General features: G+C 46.4%; 1 protein-coding gene across 2 annotated transcripts in view; it reads left to right on the forward strand.

Annotated features, from left to right (window-relative positions):
- Positions 1 to 26,504, forward strand: part of Cdh13 (cadherin 13) — a 938,536-nt gene that overhangs the window by 359,807 nt on the left and 552,225 nt on the right. For both annotated transcript variants that reach the window (XM_050144164.1, XM_050144165.1), the window contains one exon: positions 10,411 to 10,619. In XM_050144164.1, coding sequence (XP_050000121.1) covers positions 10,411 to 10,619 — 209 coding nt within the window. The remainder of the gene's footprint in view (positions 1 to 10,410; positions 10,620 to 26,504) is intronic.

The raw sequence follows: 26,504 nt of genomic DNA on the forward strand, positions 1-26,504 counted from the left end.
TATATATATTCCCCTGAAAGGAGAGGCTCTGTCTTTTCCTAAGAGGAAGCCCTTACAGGTTTACATGGCAAAAAGAGGTTTGTGCTGAGGATTCCCTCGGCTGAATCATTCATTATATCTTCCCCGACATGATAGAATTGAAACTCTATTTTATCAACGTTGGAATTGATGCGTGAGATGGTATTAAGGCTGTTTTATGAGTAGTGTGTGACTATCAAATCTACACCGTCTTTGGAGGTACAAATCCACTCCTGAGCTCATCCGTCATGGTAAGACGCTGCCAGGGCCTCGCATAAGTTCCGTGGATGTCTGAACAAATTCTGAGTCAAGCCTGGAGCCCAGAATAAAGCCCAGTGCATCCTGGAACCAGTAGGGTACCGTGAGTGGAGGCTGAAGGAGGGACCTGCTGTCACTGTGTGCCCCAGCATGAGTTTTTTGCCCAGAAGTCATGAGAGCTTGGGAAAGCAGATGAAGTGTTTTGTGTCATTGATGCAGTCTTAAAGAGTCTCTGTACTTGCCCATGTGTTCTTTCAGAGGATGCTCGCACCTCTGGGTACCAGCAGAAGGTGGAGGAGCATGAAAAACCATCAAGTTGGTGGTGTACATCTCGTGGAGGTCCATCTGATGGTCCTGAACTAGGCACCAGTTTGTTCATTAGAAAAGCCTTGTTCACCAAGCCCCCAGATGCTGAAGTACAACTCACATGCTAACCCTTATCAAAATATCAGGGAGGTTGAATTCTGTATTGTTAATTAGCCAAAGGGGCCTGGAAAAACAGGTGAATTTCACTGAGAGAATCAACAGTTTATATTTCTCCTTACAGGGATATTACCGAGTCTCTGCATATGGCTAGGGCAAGTAGTCCCTTGAAGTGATACAGTTCAGAGAATTTGCATGGCAGCTGCAAGTGAGTTGGTGTCTTGGAATCAACAGTAAGATTGAATCTGACAAGAGCTGTAGATCAAGACTTCTCTACACCACGGAAAGAGGCATCGTCTTGCAGGTGTGGGTAGGGATGATAGGAGCAAATCCTGTCTGTGTGAAGCCTACATCTCCCAGGAGGGCTGACTTGTAGTCTTTCCTCCAAAACCACACACATCCTTGTACCCCCAATCCACAAAGACTGTGAACATCAGTGCTGAGAGAATTTACAGCGTATGTATTTAGTTTGCAAACCTCAAACAATGCCTACCACCTTTGGAAACATTTCCCATCAAAGATAGGGGAGCATGGACCACAGATGGAGGCAAAGGCCCTTATAAGTATATCACAGGCCCTGTATGTCTGTAGGAGCAGAACCCTTCAGTCCTCAGCAGATAAGTTTAAATCCATCTGCGTTTTTTTTTTTTTTTTTATGGCCTGTAATACAGCTTAATTTTCTCCTCGGCTTCATCTTCTGTGATGCTAAGAAGTCTACGCCTCTGGGGCTCTCATCCCTAAGAACCAACATGGAAAACAAAGGAAGGGAAAGGCACTGGCATCCGGGTTAGGAAGATTAAGCCCCTTAATTCATGTGCCAAACTTTCCATTTCAGTTGTGGCTTTTGTCTCCCAGCTAAAGTTTGTCTTTTTGTGACATTTGCATTAAGCCCAGAGGACATTTTGAGTGGAAACCCGCTGAAAGCATAATTGAAACGCTGGGTGGTGCCGTTCATCTCATTTGCATTTTCCCCCAGGTGGGGTGTTTCCCCTCCCCCTCCTCCTTGGGGGGGCCCACAGATTATCTCAGAGAATGATGTTATGCAATCGATTCCCATAAATCCTCAGGTAGGGTGTATAATATGTCGAGCCTTTTCTTTTTTTAATTTGTTTTTCTAGAAGCTATTTGAAATGTCACCGTGATAAAGTATGCGGAGAAATTTCCAGTAGGTTCAAGAGATCACGGACAGATCAGCGCCTTCCCCCTTGGTAGAGGTTTTAGATATTTGTTCACGAGTTTAATTGCATATTAAAATTTTTCCTTTGAGTCATCCACAGAAGCATCACTGGGAGCTACTAACACTGTGAACGTTGTCACTATAGAAACAAACATTTTAGATGATCATAAACGATGTAGTTCTTCTTTAGATGCATTTTTTTTTAAAATTCTTTGCACCTCTGGACATACATCTCTGTGCCAAATTGGCACCCTACTGATGCTTTCGAAAACCAACACAGTTTCTAATTGGAGATTGTGAGGCATGGCCGTCGTTGTCGTTGTATGCCTTAATTGGGAATTTAATATAGCATTAGAACAGGTAAGAAAATAGGCAAAACAGAGTCTCTTTTCTATAGGATAAATTATTTCTTTTTTTTAATGAACTATTCTTCGTGTATACCATGTCTGTCAGCATGTAGGCTCTCTGAATTTGAGCCTTCGCTATAATGTACATTTTAATCAACACTTCGCTACCAGTGTTAATTATATTATTTCATTACAGTCTCTGATGCTATGATTTGAATGTAAATACCCCAATAGGCTCCTGTGTTTGAACCCTTGCTCCCTAGCTGCTTGTGTGAATTTAGAAGGTTGAGGAGCCCTTAGGGAATGGAGCCTGGTTGGAGGAAGCGTGTTACTGGGAGGGATTGACCCTGAGGTTTGACAGCTCTGCCTTACATCCTGCCCATCCTCTGCTTTCTGAGTATAGACACAATACACAATATGCCTAGCTTCTCATGATCCTGCTTCTGTGCCTTCCGGTCACGATGGACTGTGTCCCCTTCAGACTGTGAGCCAAGAAGGCCTCTTCCTCCCTTCAGTTACTTCCTGTATTGGGTCCCAGCAAAGAGAAAAGTGATCCCTATATGTGGCCGCAGACCTGGGGTACAAACTGACAAGGGTGGAGCTGTGCACTGTATAAAGATGGGCAGAGAGGAGCTTACCCCAGGTCAGGATTTCTAAAGAAGCGCTAGGTAGGAGTCAGTGACTAAATTTGCTTTTGTGGGTTTGGACTTTTAGGTTTATTTCAATATATATTTACTAGCAAAGCACACTTTCTGTGTTCTATGTTGTCTTAGCTACTTTTCTATTGCTGTGGCAAAATACCATGGACAAGGAAACTTAGAAAATATAGCATTTAGTTGAGGGTTATGGTTTCAGAGGGTTAAAGTTTATTATAGCGGGACAAAGGCATGAGGCTAGGAGCCTGGATCTTGTTCTTCGAGCAGAGGACTGAGAGAACACACTGGGAATGGCGAGCCTTCTGAAACCTTAAAGACTGCCCTAGCGACACACCTCTTCCTCCATACCTCCAGTTCTTCCCAGCCAGTTTCACCAATGGCTGGGACCATGTTTTCAGACAGATAAGCCGGGGTGGGGTGGGGGTTCTCATTCAAACCACCACAGGCATGCTATATAAAAGTCATCCTCCCTTCCCAGAGAGGGACATCTACCTGGAACTGGTATGCCAGGAGGGGTGGGACTGCAATCCTGAAGGTGGACTTAAAGCTCTCAGTGTGGTGTCTTTTTTAGGAAATATCCCGGATTAGGCTTAAACAGAGCGAGCCTCATAACCAGTCTTTCAGCACTGGGTCTGCTGTGAGCAAAACGCTGCGGCTTTACTTGCTTAATATCACTTTTCCTTCTCAATACTCTCTCCAGGAAGGGATTGGGATTCAGCCTGCTAAGCAGAGGGGTTCACAGGCACATACTCTGGACCTCAGAATCAGCCACAGTGGAGCTGCCTGGAGTGCCTGTTTCCATGGTAACAGCTCACTGTTCCCCGGGCTGAGCATGGAAACCTGACTAAAGGAAGTGGATGGGCACAGGAGTAGGGGGACCCTCTAGGAGGGGGATGCTGGGCAGGAGGATGGGATGATGAAGAGTCAGGTGATCATCCTTGTCAGAGAGACAAGTTCAGTCCCAAGAGCTCTGTGCACTGAGGTTGTGTGTGTGTGTGTGTGTGTGTGTGTGTGTGTGCATCTTATTTTGATGTATGTCACAAGGGTCTCAGTGAGCCCATTTTCTACAAGGGAAGAGTAAAGATGGAGGGTGTTCCAAGGTAGCAGGGTTCCATGAGAAGTCCGAGTCAGAAAAGGGCTTAGAAACCAGCATGAAAACTGCCATTCTGTTGGCACAGGAGTAACAATTCACAGCATGCCAGCTCCCCAGCCTCCGCTCTATGCCAGGGATGGCAAAGAAATGTGGAAAGCTGGCATCCAGACAGTTTATTATCTCAATCTCTGTTGCTGACTTGGTAGATACTTGATTCATGAGAATGCTTTCTTTTAATTCAAATTCTGTTTTAAATAAATATTCAGCTTAAACATGTAGAATGTTAATCCCTTTGATGTGCCCATCTGTCACCTCTGGTGCCCTCACTGGTATCTCTAATGACCCCCTTCTTATCTAATTCTGCTACTACTAGGAAGTGAACGTACCTATAACCTGGGCATTCAAAACATACAGGTCAGAGTAGGGGTGACTTTTTGCCCCTATGCCTTTCTATCCGTCTGAGTCTGATGAAGCAAATCCCCAAGTCAGTTTCCTGTTCTGGAAAAATGGAAAATGATGCTTCTCCATTATTCTCTGTTATCCTCAGTGGGACTGTGTTGCCCCCAAGGAGACAAAATTTATTTTTGTGTGGGAAGGAATGAAGAGTTACTTAGAAAAGAATAAGCCGAGATAGACATGAAATATGTAGACCAACATCAATGTATCTGTGATGTTAAATTTTTATGAGAGTGATAAAATTTAGGAAAATATCTAAAATATCTCTTTAGGGAAGCAGGTAATGAAAAAGTAAAAGCCAGAAAACATTGCTATAGTGTGGCCATGTGGCAAAGAGGAGATATGGAGCATGCAGGCCTTGGTACAGAACTGGGCAGTCAGGAGCACATGCAGCGCTAGTGAATGGTGGGTATCGTGACAGTTCTTCCGGTCCAAGCTGCTCACATTGGCTTCAGCTCTGTTTGGGGACCGTGTGTAAATCTGTGTAAGGGAAGGGGGAGGAATAAGCTAGAACCTCTGACTCTGCAGATACCTGAAGTTGGTCTGAACATGGGAGACTGTATGCTGTGTCCACGGGTGTAAGCAGAACACGGAGTCACACTAGAGCTCGAGCCTCTAGACTTTTCTCTACCACAGGTCAGGAGGTCACTGCAAGCCTTGATTTCAGTTTGCAGCCTTGTCTCCAGCCTACCCTGGCCACAACAGGACAGGGACCCTCATCCCTACCAAAGAAGCATCTTTCTGCTCTTGGCTAACCATGGGCTTTAAGAAAGCTATTATTAGCTCCTCATATGGAAGAAAAGAGATTTGTTTATGGCTAAGCACATAGAAATGAATAATAAAACAAGACTCAATTTCTGATCTGGGTTGTGAAAATAACCAGATGAAGTAGAAATAGATTGATGTGATTGGGAGGCGGTTTGATGTGAAAACTGTGAGACCAGCATGAGGAGGTTAGCTGATTGCCCTGTGCCCTGGGGAGTCTGAGCTGTCCACTCGGCGTGGCCTGGAGTCACCTGAGAGGGGATCTTAATGAGGACTTGTCTAGGTCAGGTGGGCCTATGGATCTGTGGGGGATCGTTTTGACTGATTATTAGGAAGCCCGTTATGGGTGGTACCACCCCTTGGTAGAAGGTCCACGGGAGCATGAGAGGGAAAGGCTCACAGGAACAAGCAGAGATCCTTGTGTTTATTCTCTCTCTGCTCTGGACTGCAGACAGGATGCTTTAAGTTCCTGCCTTGACTTCCCCACAACAGTGGACTGTAGCCTGGAATTGTGAGCCACGTGAACATTCTCTTCCCAGCATCACTTTGGTCCGGGGTATTTCTGCCCTGCGTCAGAAATGAAAGCAGGACAGGCCAAATCGTGGTGGGTTGTTCAGAGTTTCCAGGGTAAGGACCAGCACCTTCTGCCTGGCCAGACCCAGGAACAAAGCAAAGCGTGGGAAGTCAAACAGGAAAGGTGCAGAAGCTGGAAGGCACCAGGCATAGTGGTGGAGTCCAGGAGGAACTGACAGACAGTCTAGACACGAAAGGCTTGATGTCTGTGTATCATTTTGCGGTGAGAAGCCATGGTCTCAGCGGAGCCAGGTGGAGGCATTACCAGTGTGGAAAGCTCAAAGATTCCCTTAGGACCAGGCTTTGAGCGATTCTCAGGCCCCTGTCCCCAGGGCCCAGTCATCTCTCTCCTTGCTTCCTGCTTCCTCCTGCCTTCGCCTCTGTGCCTGTCTCCCCTGCTTGTGTCCGGCTCACGTGGTGCAGCAGGACTTCTGCACGCGCTGCGGTTCTGTCTCCCTGAAATAGCTCCTCTGTTATTCACAGGAATGCTGGATTCACATCTGTGTCCCTCATTGAATTTCAAGAACCGCTGGTTCTTGTGAGCACTGTGAACTCAGCATCTCACATAATAGAGGCTCTTGTTGGGTATTTGTGGAAGATGCAGGCAGAGGGAGAGAAACAGAAAGGGAAGGAGCAAGAATGGGGGGAAATTCAGTTTGAAGCCAGGACTTGCATGGTCTTCTGTCTGCCTTTCCCTTCCCTCTCCCTCTGCAGCTGAGGCTGTCGGCTTCCATCCTGTCCTTGGGCCGTGGTCAGAGTCCTCATGCTGGCTGTGTGGCTGCAAGCCTCTGCAAGCCTAGTTATTTGGGAGCGTTGCTCCCAGTGGATGTGAGGTCTGTGTTGACGGCCATGAGCAGCCCTGCACAGTTCCCCTCCAAGAATGGAAGCCAAGCAACCTGAGGAATCTTGATGACCAAGATGGTGAGAGAGGAGGGGCAAGAGCCTGAGAACTGCAGATAACAAAGTCTACCTGGGCATCTGTAGAGACGGTCCTGGAGCCTGAACACTGGGTGGTTAGTGAAGGTTCTCTAGAGCATCAGAATTGACAGAATGATTGTATACATTAAAAGGATATTTATTAGACTGGTTCACAGACTGTGGCTTGGCTCTTTCAACAATGCCTGTCTCCCAATGGAAAGGCCAAGAATCCTGTAGCTGTTCAGTCTATAAGGCTGGTTGTCTCAGCAGTTCCAATCTGATGCTGGGGCGCTAGCAGATTTCTGGGATGCTGCTGGTCTTCAGGCTACATTGGAACCCACAAGAAGGAAGTTCTAACACCTGTGAAGGAATGCCAGGCAGTAGGGTGGATGAACTTGCCAGCAAGAGTGTGGGCAAGCAGGCCAAAAGCAAGAGCTTCCTTCTTCCATGTCTTTCTAAGTGAGCTGCACCAGGAGGTATGGCCCAGATTTAGGGTGGGTCTTCCTACCTCAAAGAGCCAATCGTGAACATCCTCCATAGGCCTGCCCAGCAGTTTGGGTTTTAGTTGGCTCCAGTTGTAAAGTTGACAACCAAGGTCAGTTAGCCATCACATGGTGTGACTAAGAGGTAGTGGGTGCAGTGCTCTTCAGGGATGGGTGGGACTAAGGAGCAGGACTGAGTAGGAAGCCTTGCAGCTCTGACATTCCATTCTGATCAGATCCCTGAAGGGTTTTACCCCACTGGGGAATTGTCTTTATGTAGTATTGATGACACTATCAGAAACCAGAAGCCTTACCTCTGTTTCTTCTTTCCAAATTGTGTTTGCTGATCTCTGCCTTGTCTCTAAGCCATAATGACCTTACCTAGACTCTTCCAGGTAGAGGGGAGCAGAGTGGTGGTGTCCTCTTCTTTGTGAAGCTGAGACAATGTGTGTAAATTCTTACGTCTGGACCTTGTGTGGAGGAACGCTCTCTCCATAACAGCTGTCGTTACTGCCAGCTAATGTGATGGTTGTCATAGTGCCGTCTTCCTGGAAGAGCAAGATTGCATCAGCATATCCGTTCTGTCATGGCTCTACCAGGACACTATGACCGAAGTTGACATTGTCACCAAGAGCCATAGAGGACAAAGTTCCCAGTAGTAACATTTTAAGAGACCTAAGCTGAGAATAGTCCCAGGGCTTGTTGACAGCAGAATTAGAACAGCCACATCCTGGACCTATGATCCAGGATAGTCTTTAGTTCCTTTATTACCATGACATCAGTACAGTTTTTAGTGATTGATATGTAGTGGTTTGGATAAACTACCCTAGGGATGACCCTCACAAGAGTCATGTTGAGTGAAGGAATCCAAGCACAAAAGGGAACTTGTTAGGTGGTTCCACCTCAGCGAATGTAGTGTTTGGATGGACTCAGGTTTCATCATTGTTGGTAATGTGACCTCTAGGGAGGAGGGGAGCCATCTTACTCAGTAAGGGAGGGGAGCAGTCAAATGCTGTGTCATGATCTGAGTGATAGACAGACATTTGTGCTGGCACCATGGATATGCATTGAGCTGTGTGCTTTGTGCTCCATCACACAGACAAGGCTGTCAGGTAGAGCTCTGATAACAGGTGTACCATGCTCCTTATTGGTGGGTTTGCTTTCCTGGCTTTAATTACCAGCAATCAGATGTGATCTTAAAGTGTTAAGAGCAAAATTCTATGGGGGGGGGGCTGACAGAGTCAAAAAAAGAAAAGCACACATAGTGAGACAGAGAAACAGAGAGAAAGATGAGAAGAAAGGGGAGAGAGGGAAGAGATGGAGAATGAGGAAAGAGAGAGAAAGAGGAGAGAAAGAGAGAGAGAGAGAGAGAGAGAGAGAGAGAGAGAGAGAGAGAGAGAGATCCAATGTTTATTGTTAGTAGAATAAATAAACCTAGCACAGTCAAATACTGGACTATATCATGATTAGGGTCAATATAGTGATTTGGATTCTATCCGCATATCTTTTATTACAGAATAGTATTATAATTGCTCTTTTTATTACTTATTATTAATCTTTTAGTGTGGATACTTTATACATTAAACTTTGTCACAAGCATGTGTGCTGAGGAATAAACATACTATATATTCTAGCCAGGGTTTCAGGGATGCATTGGGACCTTAGAAAATAAAACACTTGTTGTTCTCTTGGGGGACTCTGGTTTAGTTTCTGGCATCTCTACTGGGCAGCAGACATCTAACTCTAACTCCAGGTCTAGGAGATATAACTCCCTCTACTGGTCTCCACTGGCACGTACACTTACATGGCAGACCTACCTGTGGGCATACAAATAAAAACTAAATCTTCAAGGAAATGCCCCTCTGTGAACAAGGAGCCACAAGTGCAGTACAATTCTTTGCTTACTATAAGGAACCTCAAACTCAATAGCAGAGGGGAGACAGACAAACAGAGAACACATAGAGAGAGCAAGAATGGTGTAATTGTGGGCACAGGAGAGGCATCCTAAAAGGAAACATGATCACTGTCTTCAGCCACCACTGGTGACATTGTGCAGGACCCAGGTGGCTCATCCATTGGTTTAATGTCCTTTTGTCCACATAAATAAATGGTGACCTTGACTGCCTGCTCCCCATGTCCCGAAGATCACCACCTCTATCATTGTCATGTGTCCTTAGCACACAAAAAGCTAACTTATTTTCTTGGATTTTGCTCTTGCCCATCTCCAAACCATGTTCTATAGCTCACGTCTATGATGGGTATCTCTGGGATTTCAGCTGACTTTTGTGTGATTCCTAACCCTGTTCTCCCCTAGAACCAGAGCACATACCTACAGCTTGCACAGTCCACTCTGTAGGGTAGTGGACAGCTTCCAAGAAGCACCCCAATTTACAGGCTTTTCTGTTTGTTTCCAAAAGGCTTTTCCAGAACGCCCTTCCACTTGCCAACACCTCTCACCCATTTCCAGTTCATCTCTCATCAGCGCCCCCTGGTTGTCCTTCTTTCTCAAATGTATTTTGTTACCTCCCCATCTCCATAAATACCACCCATCCTATCTTCGAATATACCTAAATGTTGCAATGCCCCTACCTTCTGCAGGGCCTGTTGGTCTACTCAGTTTCAAGGTTCAGGTGATACGTTGTCTCTTCAACACAATCTTTGAAGCTTCTGTCTGCTGTGGTTCTGTCCAAAGACTCACACATTGCAAAATCAGGCCACTTCCTTCAGACAAACTCTGCCCTATCTAGCCCTCACTTCATCCACAACCCTTGGAGGCAGGACCTGACCTATTCCCCAGCCTCATCAATGCTAAGCACTTGCCTAGAAACTGAAAGTTGATAAAGGATGGGTCTATTCATGTTTTCTGCTTTGAGATGATCTCATGTAGCCCAAGGTAGTCTCAAACTTGTTATTTTTTTTCTGATCATCCTGCCTTCCAAGTGCTGGGATTATAGGCACATATCTCCATACCCAGTCTGTGCATTGCTGGAGACCAGATACAGCATTGCACATGTTCCTCTCCTCCAGCTGAGCTTCATCCCAAACCCACAGTTGTGTCTTGGTTGTGTGAACTCCATTGGCATAGTCCAAGTCACTCTGAGACAAGTGTCTTGGATCAGGATAGAGGCTAGCTTGGTGGAGAAGCGGTATACTCATTTATCCATGCTAAAATGTTAGCCAGCATCTCAAGCATTAAGCTGTCTACTTACTCACCCCTGTTCCACTGTTTCTTTTCTTTCCATAGTGACCTTCAGTGACTGCAAGGGCAATGAGAAGCTGCACTATGAAGTGTCGAGCCCGCACTTCAAGGTGAACAGTGACGGCACCTTAGTTGCTCTCAGAAACATCACTGCAGTGGGCAGGACCCTGTTTGTCCATGCGAGGACTCCTCATGCCGAAGACATGGCAGAACTCATGATCGACGGGGGGAAAGACATCCAGGGCTCCTTGCAGGTAACCTGAATGCTTGGTGTGACTTGCAAGATTGAGTATTTTGTGGAAAATGAATGCTTATCATGTTGGCCAAGAACCTTTATGCTGTTGCTATCATTGCTATGGGTGATAAAAAGCCAAGTCAAAACTGGAAGGTGATGGAGAAGGCAACGGGAATACATTGGTTCATGTAACTAATGAATGCATTTGTAGACTTCCTCCCCCACCAGGCAGAGCTATGCACTAGTACCTAGACAAGGGCATCATGTATCTCTCGTCTGGTTCCACTGTGCTCATTGGCTCCACCTGGTGGGTGCCCCAATGCAGAGGCTCCCTAACAAGTGCACTTCATTCTGCAGGCTGAAGTCAACCGATTTTGTCTTTTCCTGGTGACACCATCTGACACTTGGGATTGAAGCTCATTGGCTCTAGTTATATCACATGACCATTCCTGGAGTAGGCCCCGTAATGATTTGTGACACTCGGGTTGGTAGCCTGTCTTTTCCTGATGGCGTTTTCAACTCCCAAACACATGGCCCAGGAGTGAAAGACAATATTTACTCAAAAATTAATGAAGGTTGTATTACCAGAGAGAAGGGGATGGGGATTTGGCATGCCAAGAACACAGTGGCTCATAGAGCTGTATAACAAGGTGACCATTGCCCACAGGATGACTTTTTGGCCATTAGCATCCATTTCCTTGCAGATCCCCATATCCAAGTCCCCAACACCCCCCACATATGTGTATAAATCTAATGAGTGGCACGAGTAAGCATAATCATTGTGCCAGGCAAGGTTCTTTGGCTATAATCTGCAACCGAGTCTTCCTTCTCCAGGGGCTCGTTGACTCTGGTGTCTTCATCAGAACTTTTGAAAGACTCTGGCAAACTGCCACAAAACAATAACATCAACAGTGGTGGGCTCCCCAGCTAGGCATGGGGAGCCTTTTCTCCCGCCTGCTGTCCTGGTTCTCTCTGAGAAGCCTGTGACCCTCACTGAGATTCCATCTGCTGCTCTTCACAGCCGTGCCTCGCCTGCAGTTGAGTTCAGTGGTGGAGAGAGAATGGGGCCACAGCTGGGAGGCTGAGGAAGTACAGCGGGCAACGAGTGCTGGCTCCGTGCCAATGTTGTCTCCTTGCTCTGAGGAGACCAGTGTAACTTATCTATCTGCAGACGAGAACTGGGTGACACAGGCTGGGAGGGCTCACAAGTGGCCCCTGTGCTGTGGCGCTCTGTCACCATGCTCATGTCTGATGTGGCAGGATGCCCCTGGCTGGACCAGAGTGTCTTTCCCAATGCAGCACTTGTAGAAATAACTGTCAATTGATCATGTATACATATTTCTAGGGATGAGCTCTATTTACTATGTCTGGGCAGAACAACCTCCATGATTCCCCTTTTGGTTTGTGAGTCTAAAAGTTAAGAGGAGATTAAAATACACAAACACACACACACACACTCATGTGGTCTCTCTCTCTCTCTTCCCCCTCTCTCTCACACACATAAACATACACACACAGTCTCTCTTTCTCTCTCACATACATACACAGTTTCTTTCTCTCTCTCTCTCTCTCTCTCTCTCTCTCTCTCTCTCTCTCTCTCTCTCACACACACACACACACACACACACACACACATATACACACACGCACATACACACACATACACAAAGCTCCAGTCACTGAGACTGATGATGCTTTATTTTATCTCTTATTTGATAATTTCATATCTCACACAGGATATTTTGATCGCAGTCACCCCATTCCTCTTTCATTCCCTCTCAGTCCTTCTGTGCTTTTTTGCTTGTCAACAAGTCCCTCCTTTTCTTTCACGTCTCTTTCTTCATGACGCTCTGAGTTTAGTCTGGGTTGCCTGCCTGAGCATGGACTTGGGGTTATTTAGTTGCTCAAGGGCCACTTACTAGTTAGTAGCTAAGTCACTGAAGAAAAGGGACTCCCGTTCTCTCAACAGCCATCAGCCGCCAGTAGTTCCTCAGCTAGCGATGGAGGATCAGAGTCCCTCTCCCATCCATGATGGAATGTTGACAGGCCCAGTCTTGTGCAGGCGATCACAGCTACCATGAACTCTGTAGTGCAGAGGCCGTGTCAGATCCAGAAGGCTCCATCTTATGACACTCCTCCCCATCCTCTGGCTCTTTCGTTCTTTCTGCCCCCGCTCCCACAGTGTTCCCTGAGGCTTGGGGTTGAGGCGGCTACAGATGTCCAGTCAGGAGTCTGCAGGGACTGCTGCCCACTACAGAAAGACGCTTCGCTGACCAAGGCCGGCAGCGGCACTAAGCTATAAACATAAATATTTAGAAGGCATCTGACAGCATGCCCTTTGTTTAGCAAAGCAACAATATCACTGATCTCTTTAGAGACATCAGGGCATTGGCGACTAGACTCACCAGTGTGCAGACGCATCCCCATACAAAGGCAAGCCTGTTTCTGGCTTAGCTGGTGCTGTCTTCACAGCATCTCACTGACTTGTGATGGAGCAACTTGGCAGATGACTCCAACAACAGAACTACCAGACTGTGCAACAGCAACAACAACAAAATGCTTCTCAGGAGCCTGTAAGTGGTATGAAGATCAAGACATGCTGGTTGCATAAGGGGCTGAATGGTTCTAATAGACATAGTTTGCCGTGATTAATGGTTCTTAGTTATAGTAAGTAAAGAGTGCCCCCGTGCTTGCTCAAGAGACAGCAGGAGCCATTCTGGGTCCTTCTCAGGACAAGGTCTCCCTTGAAGGACAGGAGGACTGGGGTTCACGGCCGAGAGACTTAGCTCTGATATTTGGGTCTCTTGAGGCCCCAGGTAGGCCTTCCAACAGCACAGCTTCTCCAAGGCCTGGTTGCCTCCCATTTGCCTCTGTCTAAAGGCACCATAGACAGAGCTTAGCTGAGATTGTTGGCTTCCTATAATGCCATTGGGTGGGGGCAGAGGGCGTACTATGTCATTCAGTGGGCCAGATTCTGTTAGAACAGGCTCTTGGAGTCATGGTAATTTTATAAAGTTTAGAAGTACCCAGATGTATCCATAACAAAGAACCCCAAAAGGGGAAAAGGGAAAACAAAAACAGATAAAACAGAGAGCAACGGGTTCCTTCTGGAGAGAACCAGAGCATCACATTTGTGTGTGTGTGTGTGTGTGCACGCGTGCGTGCAGGTATCCCAGCACATGCATGGGGATGCACACACACTAGTATACCTGAGCCTCATCATCATTCCCCATCTTATTTTTTGAGACAAGGTGTTTTCCCCATTATTGTGAAGCTTAGAGGTTCAGCTAGACCGGCAGTCAGTGAACTCCCGGGACCCTCCTGCCTCCGAGGTTACAGAGAAGCCTTGATGCCTTCTCCCATGGGCCCTGGAGATCTGTCTGAGGTCCTCATGCTTACATGGCAGGTACTTTACCGACAATGCCATCTCGCCAGCCCTCAATTGGTGTTTTCGAAGGCCCTTGTGTATGTGATCAGGCAGGGTGGGCCTATAGGGGACTTAAGTAGGACTATTATCTTGCTTTCTCATCACTGTAACTGAAATACCGTGAGAACCATGTAAAGGAGGGGAGGGGAGTTTGGGATCACTGTTTCAGAGGTTGATTCACTGCAGGTATTTTGCTCTGCGGATTCTGGTCTTATGAAGGGGTTGAGAGCATCACGGTTGTGGCAGCACATGGAATATGGGATGCAGAAAGGATAGGACTGGGGACATGGCAGAACCTTCAAAGGCATGCCCCCTTGGAACCTACTTCTCCCAATTGGGCCCCACTTCCTAATGATTCCAAAACATTCTAAAACAGTATCACCAGCTGGTGACCAAGTAGTCAACACATGACCTGGGAGGGATATTTCGTATTGACACCATAACTGTGTACATATTCCCCAGTGTCCCACTGGAAGGGGAAATGGAGGTATGTAGGAATCCTTAAGTTTTAGACAGGGATGTCAGAGTGAGGGATACTGGTACCTTTGGGGACTGGAGAGGTCAAGACGCCTGGGCTCTTTGTGTACTGAGCCCCTCTCTCATGTGCTCTAATGGTTGGCTGATGCACCGTGTCAAGCGTGAGGCACTTGCTCCATCCCCATCTTATTGAGGAGTCTATGTGACTACTGAATGACTCGACCAAGGTCACTCAATGTCACTGGTGAGATCTGTGCACAGCCATTCTGCCTGCTTAGCCCAGGCTTCTGACCTCTTCTGGGTGCTGCCCTATCCTGGCCTGAGCTGTCCCTTACAGGATAATCCCTTTGGAGAGGGAGGCATGTGCCATGAGGTCATACCTCCTGAGGGAAGTGACTAATTGCCTACGGGATGTGTCTCTCCTTAGTTCTTTGACCTTGGGTAAATTGCTGCACCTCCTGAGCCTCCATTTATTTTGAGTTTATCATCCATAAAGAAGAGATGGTAATGGACCTCCCAGGGTCTTCATGAGGCTCAAATGAGACAATCTATGCAGCAGTAACTGTTGGCATTTAGCTGGGGCTACAGTAATGACCAGTGCTGACGCTTATGTAACATGCCAGCAGCTCGGCCCTCCCCTGCCTTATTTGCTCCTTACATCCCCTAGCACGCCAAGGGTAGAGCCCAGCATCATCTACACCCCATGGGTGCAGAGTCTAAGAGGCAATGTGGTGTTCCCTGACCTAGTACACAAGTTGATTGTGGAGCTATGGCTAAGCTCTCTCTCTGCTGTTTTGATCAGGGTTGAGGAGCGATCTCCTCATAGTCTGGAACTGAGCAGGTGTACAAAGGTCACATTCTACCGAACTGGGATGACAGCGGAAAGAAGGAACTCTGGTCTAGACTGGAATGTCACAGGGTCCTACTCCATACTCATCTGAGTCTTCCTGTCCCTAGGGCTGTCACTAGAAGAACATTATGAGAACCCGAGTTTGCATTTAGCATTCTCCCCCAGTGCATTTTGCTTCCACCTCTATCCAGGAGTTTGAGATTGATCTTGTCGCACAGCTAGAAGCATTGCAGTCATACAGCTACCAGGGGCAGGTTTGTCCCTTCAAGCTTAGCCAGAACCCTGGACTCCCCACTGAAGTGAGAACCCAACATCTCAACATTCTGCATTTGGGGATGGAAGAGGCTAGAGAGGTAGTATTGGAGTAAAAAAGAAATCACAGGAAAAGTTGGCAAGCAGAAAGAAGGTATTTAGACTCATGCAAACAGTAGGGATCTTTGTAAATCCTTGACAGAAGAACAGACCTGGTGGAAAGCTTTGGAGGTATTGACTCAAGTAGAGCTGAGAATGAATGGTTAAAATCATGGCCACTATTCTTTTCAAGAATACTTCATGGAACCTTTTACGGGGTATAAAGCTCAATATATATTTTAATAGATATTTTCCTCTTCTTTACACTCTCCCTGTGAGGTTGGTCATGTTATTGCCCTACCATATGCACACATGAGAACTCAGCCAAGAGCCGTAACTTCAAACTGACAGGAAGAAGGTTGAAATACTGGCTCTTCTATCCAAACCTATATCCCCTGATACTCTGCTTGCAGGAACACTGTTCTGGGAAGGTGTTGTCACTGACCATGGGTCAAGAGACTTGCAGTTCATGGCTACGACTGCAGAGAAGCAATTGAGGAAACCAGATTACAAAGGGTGGCTTGAAGGAAGAATGGGTCAAATGTGTATCTGGATGATTCTAAGTTTTCTGGTCTGGAAGATGGAGATTACCAGGGCTGGGTAGGACGGAAGCAAATAGACAAGATATTGGTAAAGCCTGTGCACAGTGAGCTGGAGGCTCTTGAGACATCTTGATGGAGATGTCCGGGAGTTGGTAGCTAATATGGGGCAACTCAAGACAGCAGGACTCCTGCTTTGGAGTAGAATGAGCAGGCTCACATATTCACTCCTCTGCTTGCCTTGGACAAGCCCCGCAGTGCTCTGAGTGAAATAAGGGTTATAATAGGAACCCACAGCTCAGTGTCTCTCCACTGGGCAAAGCAAATGATCACAAGCAAGCAAGGGTTTGACTGGCACCTCCAGAGGACAGGTGAAGAGCTTCAGGCTGAGTTTATTGACTAAGGCTGTAAGATGGAGGCCAGAGACTGAACTGTAGCAGAAGCAGAAGTGGGATTGAAAGAAAACAGGTGTCTTGTGGTGATAGGAATGACACCCAGTGAAACCCCAAACTGGAGAGACCACAGTTGCTAGGGTCACAGTTCCATATTTTGAAAATTGTGAAATTTTCAAAGAGCAAAGTTAATCAATATTGAAAAGATATAAAGATTCTCTAGGATAAGCTAGAGTACAGTCCCAGCTCAGCTGTGAGGAACGTAGCCCTCCCTTGATGGAAGGCTGTACTTCAGTTCTTTACCCTGGCTGTGTGACACCATGTCCAATAGAAAGCCCTGCGTCCAGACTTTGGCTCGTTAGTAGTTTGATTATAAAGCTATTTCTGGATCTTTAATGGACTTCCTATGATCTAATACTCGGCTGAGTCATGTAAGTTCACCTTAGATCTGAGTTGGCCCAGACACTTTAATCTCCAATCTTTTGACAGGCTGTGAGTTAACCACCCATGCACAAACTAGTTTGCTTGCTGACGAGGATAGCAATGAGTCTGAATCCCCAAAATGAACCTCAGCCAAACTACATCTTCCTACCACTAAACTGTCTGTCTCTCACTGCCTGATCAAGAAGAGATGGGGCACACCAGAGGGGTGGTGCGTTGTGTGTGTAGCTTCCCTGTTATCCATCCAGCTCCTTCTTGCCTTCAAGTGGCTTCCCCGGCTGAGAAGTCCTCTCAGAGTCTCTTCTATTCTGTGGAAGGATCCATCCCCCCCCCCAGCACCTAGAAAGTGCCACACAGTCAGTCCTTAGTATGTATGTTTAGAATAAATGGATGAGTAGAATGACGGTCCTCTCTCATCGCCCCTTCATTGAAGCTTGCCTCCCCCCATAGCAAACTACTGTGTGTCCGTGGGTGGACCAAGTCTTTCTACTCCTTTGCAGTGGCTGCCTCTCCCTTTGGACTCTGTCACATCCCTTCCAGTATGATCTCAGGTGCTCACTGGCCAGCACTAGCTAGGCTGGCTAATGCCTGGACACTTCAGGCCCACCTTAGATGGCTCTTCTTTGGTAATGCCTGCCTGAAGGCCCCTCTGCCTAGTTACTTCTTCCCTCCATGCTTCTCTTATAGGTAGCCTCACTCAATCTTCTCTAATAAATGTCAACTCCCTCTTTTTTGTGCTTGGGTCCATCTCAGTTCTGAGCCCCTGAGCTCAGGGGTTGTCACCAGGTATGGCACTAAAAAAAATGATGTTGGTCAAAAGCTGAATGTGCCCTCTGCTCTAGTTTCCTTGGCTGTGAAATGGGTTCGCCAGAGCCTCAGCCTCCTGTGGGTGCCATGGTAACAGAATGAGTTACTTGAAACAACACTCCAAACAATGACTGAAATCTTTAAATGCCATGATGATGGCAATTATTCCTCGTGATTGGGTTGTCAAAGTCAGATCCATAACATATGCTCAGTGAATGAGGGAGGCAAATTGAGAGCTTGAATCCTTGTGCTTGCCCAACATGACCAAATGCTCTCCCTTCTGACACCCCACCAGCAATCGATATTCCAGAAGTCTCTCAGTGCAGCAGTTCCTATCGCAAGGTACCTTGTTTATGAAAGCCAGCGGCTGGATTTTGAGAGTAGAGAAACTTTATTTCTGTAGATCTACTTAATAAACGCCAAAGACTTGGCAGTGTTTAAAAGTTAATTAGGAGTGATGTATACTTCTTTACTGGAAGTCAATACACATAAAACCGGCCCTCACCAAAGGAAGACTGGACTTTAAATCAAGGCCCTCGAATTTAAATAATATGCATAAGTGTTGCCCTATTTTGTCATTTTAAGACTCCTGTAACAATAAAATGTAAAAGGCGGATTGTGTAAGCTGAAAGGGTTACATGCAAGGTGTTTTGATCTTCGTTGCTCATCATCAGGGCAAACCTGTGATTTAAAAGATGCAGTTTTGGCTCATGATCCAAATCCAAGGATGGGAACACAAACTGCTCCAAAGCAGCTAAAGAAAAAAGTGAGCAATCCAGGAAAGGAACCACTAGCAAAAAATAGAACAAACAAACAAAAACTGTTTTTTTTTAAATAAAAATATAAAATACATTACCAACATCCCAGGAGTGTGCAGGATGCTGGTGTTTATGACAGGACTTCTCAGAGTCTTGGTGTTCTGTTGGATAAGTCCTATGAGGAACTCCCGAGTAACAGACCCCAAAGCAGAGGCTAAGGGTCCCTGTCACTGCTACATTCTGGGGGTGTATAACCCGGTTTCTACGGACATTATTCGAGGGAACCTAGACTTGCCCCAAATGTGTCTCAGACTACCTGTTTGCTACCAACATTTCCAGCCCTATAGTCCTGAGTCTAAATCTTTTGATATCAGTTTTCTCATCTCTACAGTGGGGTTATTAGCTCCAGGTATGGAAGCCATGATAAGATCCATGGACTCTTAAGAAGGCTTCATGTCAGCCTAGGGGCCTGACAGTTGATTTTGGGCTTTCACATATCCAGTAAGTACTGTCATTGATTTAATCTCCCCCTAGCTCTCCTTACCACACATTCTAGGCAAATAAACTTCTGCCCAGTTGTTTCATAGGTAAACTCCTAACCTTCTTCAATCCTGCACCATTCATACGCATATGCAAACCGTCTGGTTTGGCCCCTTCCACCAGTTCTTGCCCAAGACACCTCTCTTATAGGTGATATGAGTTGATTTCTAAAAAGTATTCAGACTGTGTTAGTTGTTTTCCTGATGTTTAGATAGAAATCCTGACCAAGGTGGCTGAAGTGAGGAAGAGTTTATAGTGGCTTACAGGGGGCAGAGGACATAAGAGTCTATTGTGGTGAGGACTCAGCAGCAAGCAACAGGCCTAGTCCCAGGAGCAGGATGCTGAGAGCCTACGAACACATGCAAGCCAGAAGCAGAGAAAGCAGGCCAGCAGCAGGCTTTTATACACATAGCTCACCCCCAGTGTGTACTTTCTACAGCCGACTGCCCCACCTAAGCCTCCCAAAACAGTCACCAACCTGGAATCAAGGGTTCCAAGGCCCCAGACTATAGGAGGCATTTCTCGTTCAAACCACCACATAGATGTCGTTAACAGGAAAGTAGCTATCTAAGTGAAACGAATTAGCTTATCTCCAGACCTCATCATACCAACTCTGAGTGCCGTGGATTCTGTAGAGCTAGTCAGTGACATCCGTTTCCCTTGCGTGAAACATGTTTATAAACATCCCTGTGGAGGATCGGGGTATGCATTTGCTGTGACCACAAGGAAATGATGAGTTAAGGATGCAGAAACTTAATGGGTGCCGATTTAACAAGGGAGCCGACTTCCAACACCTGCGAATTACCGCCCTCCATGGCAGGAGCCTCTCAAGTTACTATTAAGGGAAATTAGTATCCATTTAACTGTCACCCAAATTGGAGAAAATATACAGCTCAAAAATGATCACACGGAGCCAAGCATTGGGCTTTAAACAGTGTATTGGGCTGCTCCGTTTTGACACACACCTAAATTGTTGTGTTTACAGCAGTTAGCTCCAGGAGAGCATTCAAATACAGATAAAAAGACATCTTTCGATTCATTAATTTAAGTAGATAACAGATTGCTTTGTGGATCAGAATCTACAAAGACTATATTCTGAAGATTAATTTTAATTGGAACGCTTGGGGAAAAATAACTGAAAGTAGAGATAACTGTTTTCGGCCTCTTCTAAGCTTGGGAAAACTGCAGATCTCCGTTGGTACACAGTTCAGTCCAGAACCTCAAAGTCACATTCGTCCGTTCAAGTTTCCTTAGCATCCCACTAAACAGAGCCGAGTGAAGTCAATTTTCAATACAAGATTTTATTGAATTCTCTCTGCACCATATCGTGTTTCTAATATGTTGCCATTTTAGCAGTCAGTCAACACCAAGAGCATGAACGATGCTTTTTAAAAAATGTTCTTCTTCTCGTGCCAAGTCTTTGAATGTTGGTCTAGGTTCTCTGTTTAAAGTCCCACTTACCAGTACTTCCACCGATGAGCTAAAATAACATGAGCAGAAGTGGTGCATGGGAGAAAGGGACTTCTCTGGCTTCTACTTCCGTAGGGGATAGTGTCCATCATGGGTGGGAGGCACAGCCGCTGGAGCATGAGGCCAGTCGGGCAGTCAGGAAGCCAAATGGTCGTGTTTCATCTGCATAGTAAACAGGCAGAGAAGAGGCTGTGGAGCCCACTGTACAGTTATTCCTCAGTGACGTGCTTCCTCCAGCAAGGCTCCACTGCCCGCAGGTTCCATTGCCTTCCCAAACACTACCACCACCAGGAGTCGGAGTGCTCAGACACATGAACCTAACAGGAGTATTCTCCTTCAAACCACAGGTACATATCACCCATTTGAGCATCCCTTTTTAAAGTGTTCCCTAGTCATTGGCGGCAAGCAGGTGTACAGGAGACATACTTGTTCTTGGAGTCTATAAGGACAGCTATATATTTTGAAAGGGGGATGAAGGGGCCAGCCACCGAATGCCCTCCTCATGGAGGGTGAACTCAGAAGTCATTTCTCCAATCTCCCAGCCACACTGCGATCCTAGAAGATCTTCGTCCCATTTCACACATTGCAGTGATACCAAAGAGTTCCACAATAGCCCAGAATGGAGTATAACAAAGGTTTCTTTATTTGGGGATAAACTCACAGTAAGGGTAGCAAACCACAGTCCTCTGCGTGCACTGGGAACTGGAACCAAATCCACCAGAAAAAAACGGAAGCTGTGCACGCTTTTCATCTGTGCTTATAGTACATGAGACCACGCCCAAAGTGGACCGGTATCTTAAAGGCTATTGGCTGAAGGAGTTCCCACAGCACCACGTATGGAAGTAACTCTCAGAGGATTAAGCATCTGTCTGTCTCTGGTGATGGGTGGTAGAACTGAGTCTTCTGGTTGAACATAATCACTGCTGTTTCTGTAGTGCTGACATCTTCAGCGTCTGCACGGCCCTTCTGCCATCCAGTGAACACTAGAAAGGGACGCAGGGAAATGAAAAGGCCTTGAGGAATAAATATGAATCCAGAGTTGAGCAGAGCCCCTAAAGAATGTTTTAGGCTTATGAACAAGTCTTGTGCTGTTAGGACACCTTTGAAAAATCTTTCCCTGTGAATAGAACCTTAGGGCAAAAGAGCATCCTTGTAATAGCATAGGCTTCTTAGAGAAATGCTTCTGAGTCAGAAACCTTATTCATCTTCGGAGCTAAGTCTGGGGAAAATGCCTCCCATCTGTCATTTACATCTAATCTTATAAGCTCTAATTTTCCCATTTTATTTTCCTGTGCACTGTCTGATTCAATCCTCACCAGCAATGGCCTGGGGCAGCGGCTGCTCTTCCTGTTTATGTCAGGGATCTGAGACCTGTAGACCTGAGGTCTTGAGTCATGACCAGTCATTGGCTTCTCCTATATTCAAACCAGCGGTGATTTCTAAAGTCGTTGTTCTGACCTTTGTTAGATTCCCCAGCAGCCACATGGGCTTTGAAGTTAAGGGAAAATGGGGTTGTGAGAGGCGAAGCTTCCCTCCCTGCCTGGTAGAATAGGATAAACAGATAAAAAGTCACATGTGCTAGGCTCTCCCACACACTCCCACTCTGTCCCCTTCCAAAGCGACCATAAATCAATCACCGAGGACATCTGAGCATGGAGACAGCGACCCCTTCAGAGAATTTCTTCCTCCCAACTCCTAGGATGTTCAAGGGAGGGTCCTGCCCACCGAGAGCTACGGTTGCAGTAAATGCACAGAAACGGCAGGGAGGAAGTTCAAGGTGGGTAGAAGAAGAAAAGACACTCCCAAAGTTGCTCCTGAGAACACCTCAGATAGGTGTGGTGTGATGCTGTCCCCTGTGAGGCTGTGGTGTGATGCTGTCCCCTGTGATGCTGTCCCCTGTGCTGTGCTGTGCTGTGCTGTGCTGTGCTGTGCTGTGGTGTGATGCTGTCCCCTGTGCTGTGGTGTGATGCGGTCCCCTGTGCTGTGCTGTGGTGTGATGCTGTCCCCTGTGCTGCTGTGGTGTGATATTGTCCCCTATGATACTGTCCCATTTCTAAAGGTTCTATTTGTGAGGTTCTTTTCTTCATGTATAATGGTAGCTTGGGGATAAACACCTTGAAGTTGGGGGACAAAAACTTGATGTGAGGTCACAGTCTCTGAACAGACCACAGACTGTCGGCATTTGCCTGGAGACTCCAGAACTAAGGAAACAGAAAGATTGCACATTGGTTAAATCTTTCTCAATGTAGCATATGCAATGATAAAATTGCAGGCTCCAGCTCACCAGTTCCTCCAACTGAGCTGTAGGCCTGTATCCTGGCATGATTTGTGACAGATGCCATTATTAGAACTCTTGCCTGGCCACCCTATGGGTGCTGTGTGATCCTCTCTCTACCCAGTTGCTTGTCCAGACAGAGCCAGTTCTAGACTCAAGATACCACACAGACAAGCAGGAAGACCTTGTATCCTGTCCTGGGGTCTCATCATATTGTGGTTGTCATCTTTATGCCTCCTCTTGTGCACTTGTCCCTCTTTCCCCTCTTGCCTGGAGTCTTTCTGGGTGCTACATTAAAAAGAATGCTAGAATCTGGGGAGATGGCTCAGCTGGTAAAGTGTGTGCCGTGGAAGCATGCAGACCCAGATTCAGTCTCCCAAAACCCATGTAAAAACCTGACAGCAGCTACATACTCCTGTAATATCAAAATATCAGCGCTGGGGAGGTGGAGACAGGCAATCTCTGGCCTCACTGGTAACTAGTCCAGCTGAACTAAGAGTTCTGTATCAAAAATGGGGGAGGGGGAAAGAATGGTAGATGAGGACAGCTGATAGTGACCTTAGTCCTCCATATGCAAACACACACACACACACACACACACACATTCACACACACACTCATGAAGAACAAGAAAGCAAAAATCCCCATATCTCCTTGGGGCCCTCAACAGGGACTAACACTATTACTTTTGAAATTGTGTTTTCAAAATAAGATCAGAAGTAGCAAATGGAAAGGCAAATTTTGTGTGCATGATCGTCGAAGGGTACAACAGCTGCTGCTTTTTAAAGCAGAAAACAAATTTTGCAAACTGTCCTTTTTTTTCCCTCTAGCAGGCAGAGAAATACCAATCTCGAAAAAAAAAAAGGAAGAAAGAAAGTCACACATTTATTTTCAAAATTTTATTCAGTAGCAGATCTGAACCTAAATGTAGACAGCAAAATCATAGCCACACCAGGATATGACCTTAAAGCTCTTGGCAATTTCTCATCCCTTCCCACGGGAAGACACAGCCAGTGGCTGGAGCAGGGGCTTCATGGGGGAAGGGTACAGGACTGCCAGGACTACCCAGTGCCAAAAAGACTCACAAGGGTGGACACTGCTTTGGGAAAGCTTCCTCTTTGGTCCCAGGGTGGCTATGGCACCCCACACATACTCTACAGTGGCCCTGGCCCTTGTCCCGACCTCTTACACTTCAGAGGGAAGAGATGGTACCCACCCACCTCCATTGCTCTTTGTCTCCTTCATCAATCATAAAATCCAAGGCTGTGATCTTAGAACGGGGTGCTGTGCTTTCCCCACGCGCACAGTTCCTTCTGGCTCCCAGTTTTTTGTGGAAATCAGCCACAACCATCAACTATCTTTTGGTGATAAATCCTTTGACAAAAAGTGTGCACTGTCAACCAAAGCCTTCATCCTGTCAGGAAAATTGGGCATCTGCTGACAGCATCCTTCTTCAGCCTCTTTCCTTTGAAGATAGGAAGCTATAAACAAAGGGAGTTCTCAGAGAGACTCAGGCTGTGACTTAAAACCTAAACTGGTTTTTGGAGGGTCATCCTCTGCTCCCCGACCATTGCTCCTCTTCTGAGTGCCTGTGTAGAGTGGCTTCAGTTTCTCTGTCTTGTTTTTTGCAAAGCTATAAGAAGCAATCTCCCTACATTGTCCATTCTTCTAAACCCTGGTTAACATAGATAATCAAGGCATGGCTGCCATTTCATTCCAAGACTCTTATTCAATCTGGCCCTAAAGAGCATGGCCATCAGCTCATTGACCTCATTAATTGAGCTCCTCTTCCTGTGGATAATATCTCTCTGGAGGTGGGGGAAACAAGCTCCAGATACAGAATTTAAAAAGAACTGAGGCTCACACAGTGTAGTGCTTGCCTGTTGTGGATGAAGCCCTGGGTTCAAACTCCAGCACAACATAACAGAGAATGTTGACAACAGGCTGTAGTCCCAGAATTTGGAAGGTAAAGGCAGAAGGATCAAAAGTTCAAGGTCATATATCAAGAAATCAAGGCCAACCTAGGCCACTTGAAAAAAAGGAAGGGGGAAAAGAGAAGGAAAGGAAAGGAAAGGAAAGGAAAGGAAAGGAAAGGAAAGGAAAGGAGGAAGGAAGGGAGAAGGGGGGAAGGGGAGAAGGGGAAAAGGAAAGAAGGAAGGAAAGAGAAAGAAAGAAAGAAAGAAAGAAAGAAAGAAAGAAAGATAGATAGATAGAAAGAAAGAAAAGAAAAGAAAGAAAGATTGATTTTCCTAAGTTCTATGTATGTGTCACAGTTTGGGTATTGACTTTTTAGACAGTACAATAGATAATAAAACTGTTTCAGAGAGCAGGGACTCTGGCTAGTTCACTGATAGAACTACGGCACTCGACACAATGTGCCACTGAGTAATCTAACTGCCGCTGGAGTGGATATTGATGGTAATCACGAGGATCTTAGCCAAGCTCCTTTAGCTCACACTCTGTAGTCTTACACGAAGCAAGCTAACCTTCACCACAGTTTTACAAAACAGGCGCTGGTGTCTTTACAGACGAGTGGAGATGGCAAATAGGTATGACCTGCCCAAGGTCATGGAGCTGGAATCCCTCGCCTTCTCATCCGAAGGATGGATACGCGCTGCATCACATTATAGCAGAGGAGACTCAAGTTAGGTGAGCAGCTGCACGCAGATGCTTTCCACAGTCACCTCTGTCAGCCTGGAGCATGGCTTCTGCACGCAGGTCATGGGCCATGCTACTGGCTGTCCTCCTCATGATAGAGATGAGGATTGAAGATCATGTGTCATTAGCTTTCCCAGCTCAGGGCTCCATGATTCACAAAGCCTTGGGATTCACAAAGACCTCGAGCACGCCTACGGATAGACTAAACGAGGAATCCCTATATAGGCACAGATACAAACCCTCCAATTGGAGTAGAACTTCTGACCATCAGGGTGCGTGATGTGAGAAAAGCCAGGTTGATGAGACATTCACAACCAGGACCCCACCTCAAGTTCCTCTCTAGTGGTGTTGGCACTTCTTGTTTCTCTTGTCATTCATCCTTAATTTGTGGTCAGTCACCTGAGGCACCACAGTGAGACCTCCCCCTTGACCTAAAGAGTTAGTCCTGCTCAACCTTCCTGGAGTTTTCTATGACCAGGTTTTGCCAAGTTGAAAGTTCTTGAGCTTGCTTAACCCCTTCTCCCCTCACTGACCACTGTTCCCCCTCTCCCCTTCCTAAGGAAGCCTAAACTTAACCTGTCACCTTGACTTGTTCCTTAGAACCTTGACCACCTCTGTCTTCCATTAAGTAAGTTCTAGTGGTCCCTCCTGCACGTCCTCTCCTTTGACTTTATGCTCAGATCACCCAACACTAAAATAAATACTCGTGGAGCCATTGTTTCTTCCTGTTGTCCTCCATCCACCTGCCTTAGCAAGTATGCTTCAGCCGCATCTCACTTCTCTGATTACTCTCACGGTAATAAGATACAGAGAGGCTCTCCCCGCGGCATTTTCCTCAGCTTATTCTCTCATGGACACTATAGGCAGCACAACCGCTAAATTTCTGAACTTCTTGTTAGTCCCAACCTGCTCGAATCTT

This window comes from Alexandromys fortis, unplaced genomic scaffold (assembly GCF_014885135.2).
Source record: "Alexandromys fortis isolate MF-2015 unplaced genomic scaffold, M_Fortis_MF-2015_v1.1 scaffold_1, whole genome shotgun sequence".
Taxonomy (NCBI): domain Eukaryota; kingdom Metazoa; phylum Chordata; class Mammalia; order Rodentia; family Cricetidae; genus Alexandromys; species Alexandromys fortis.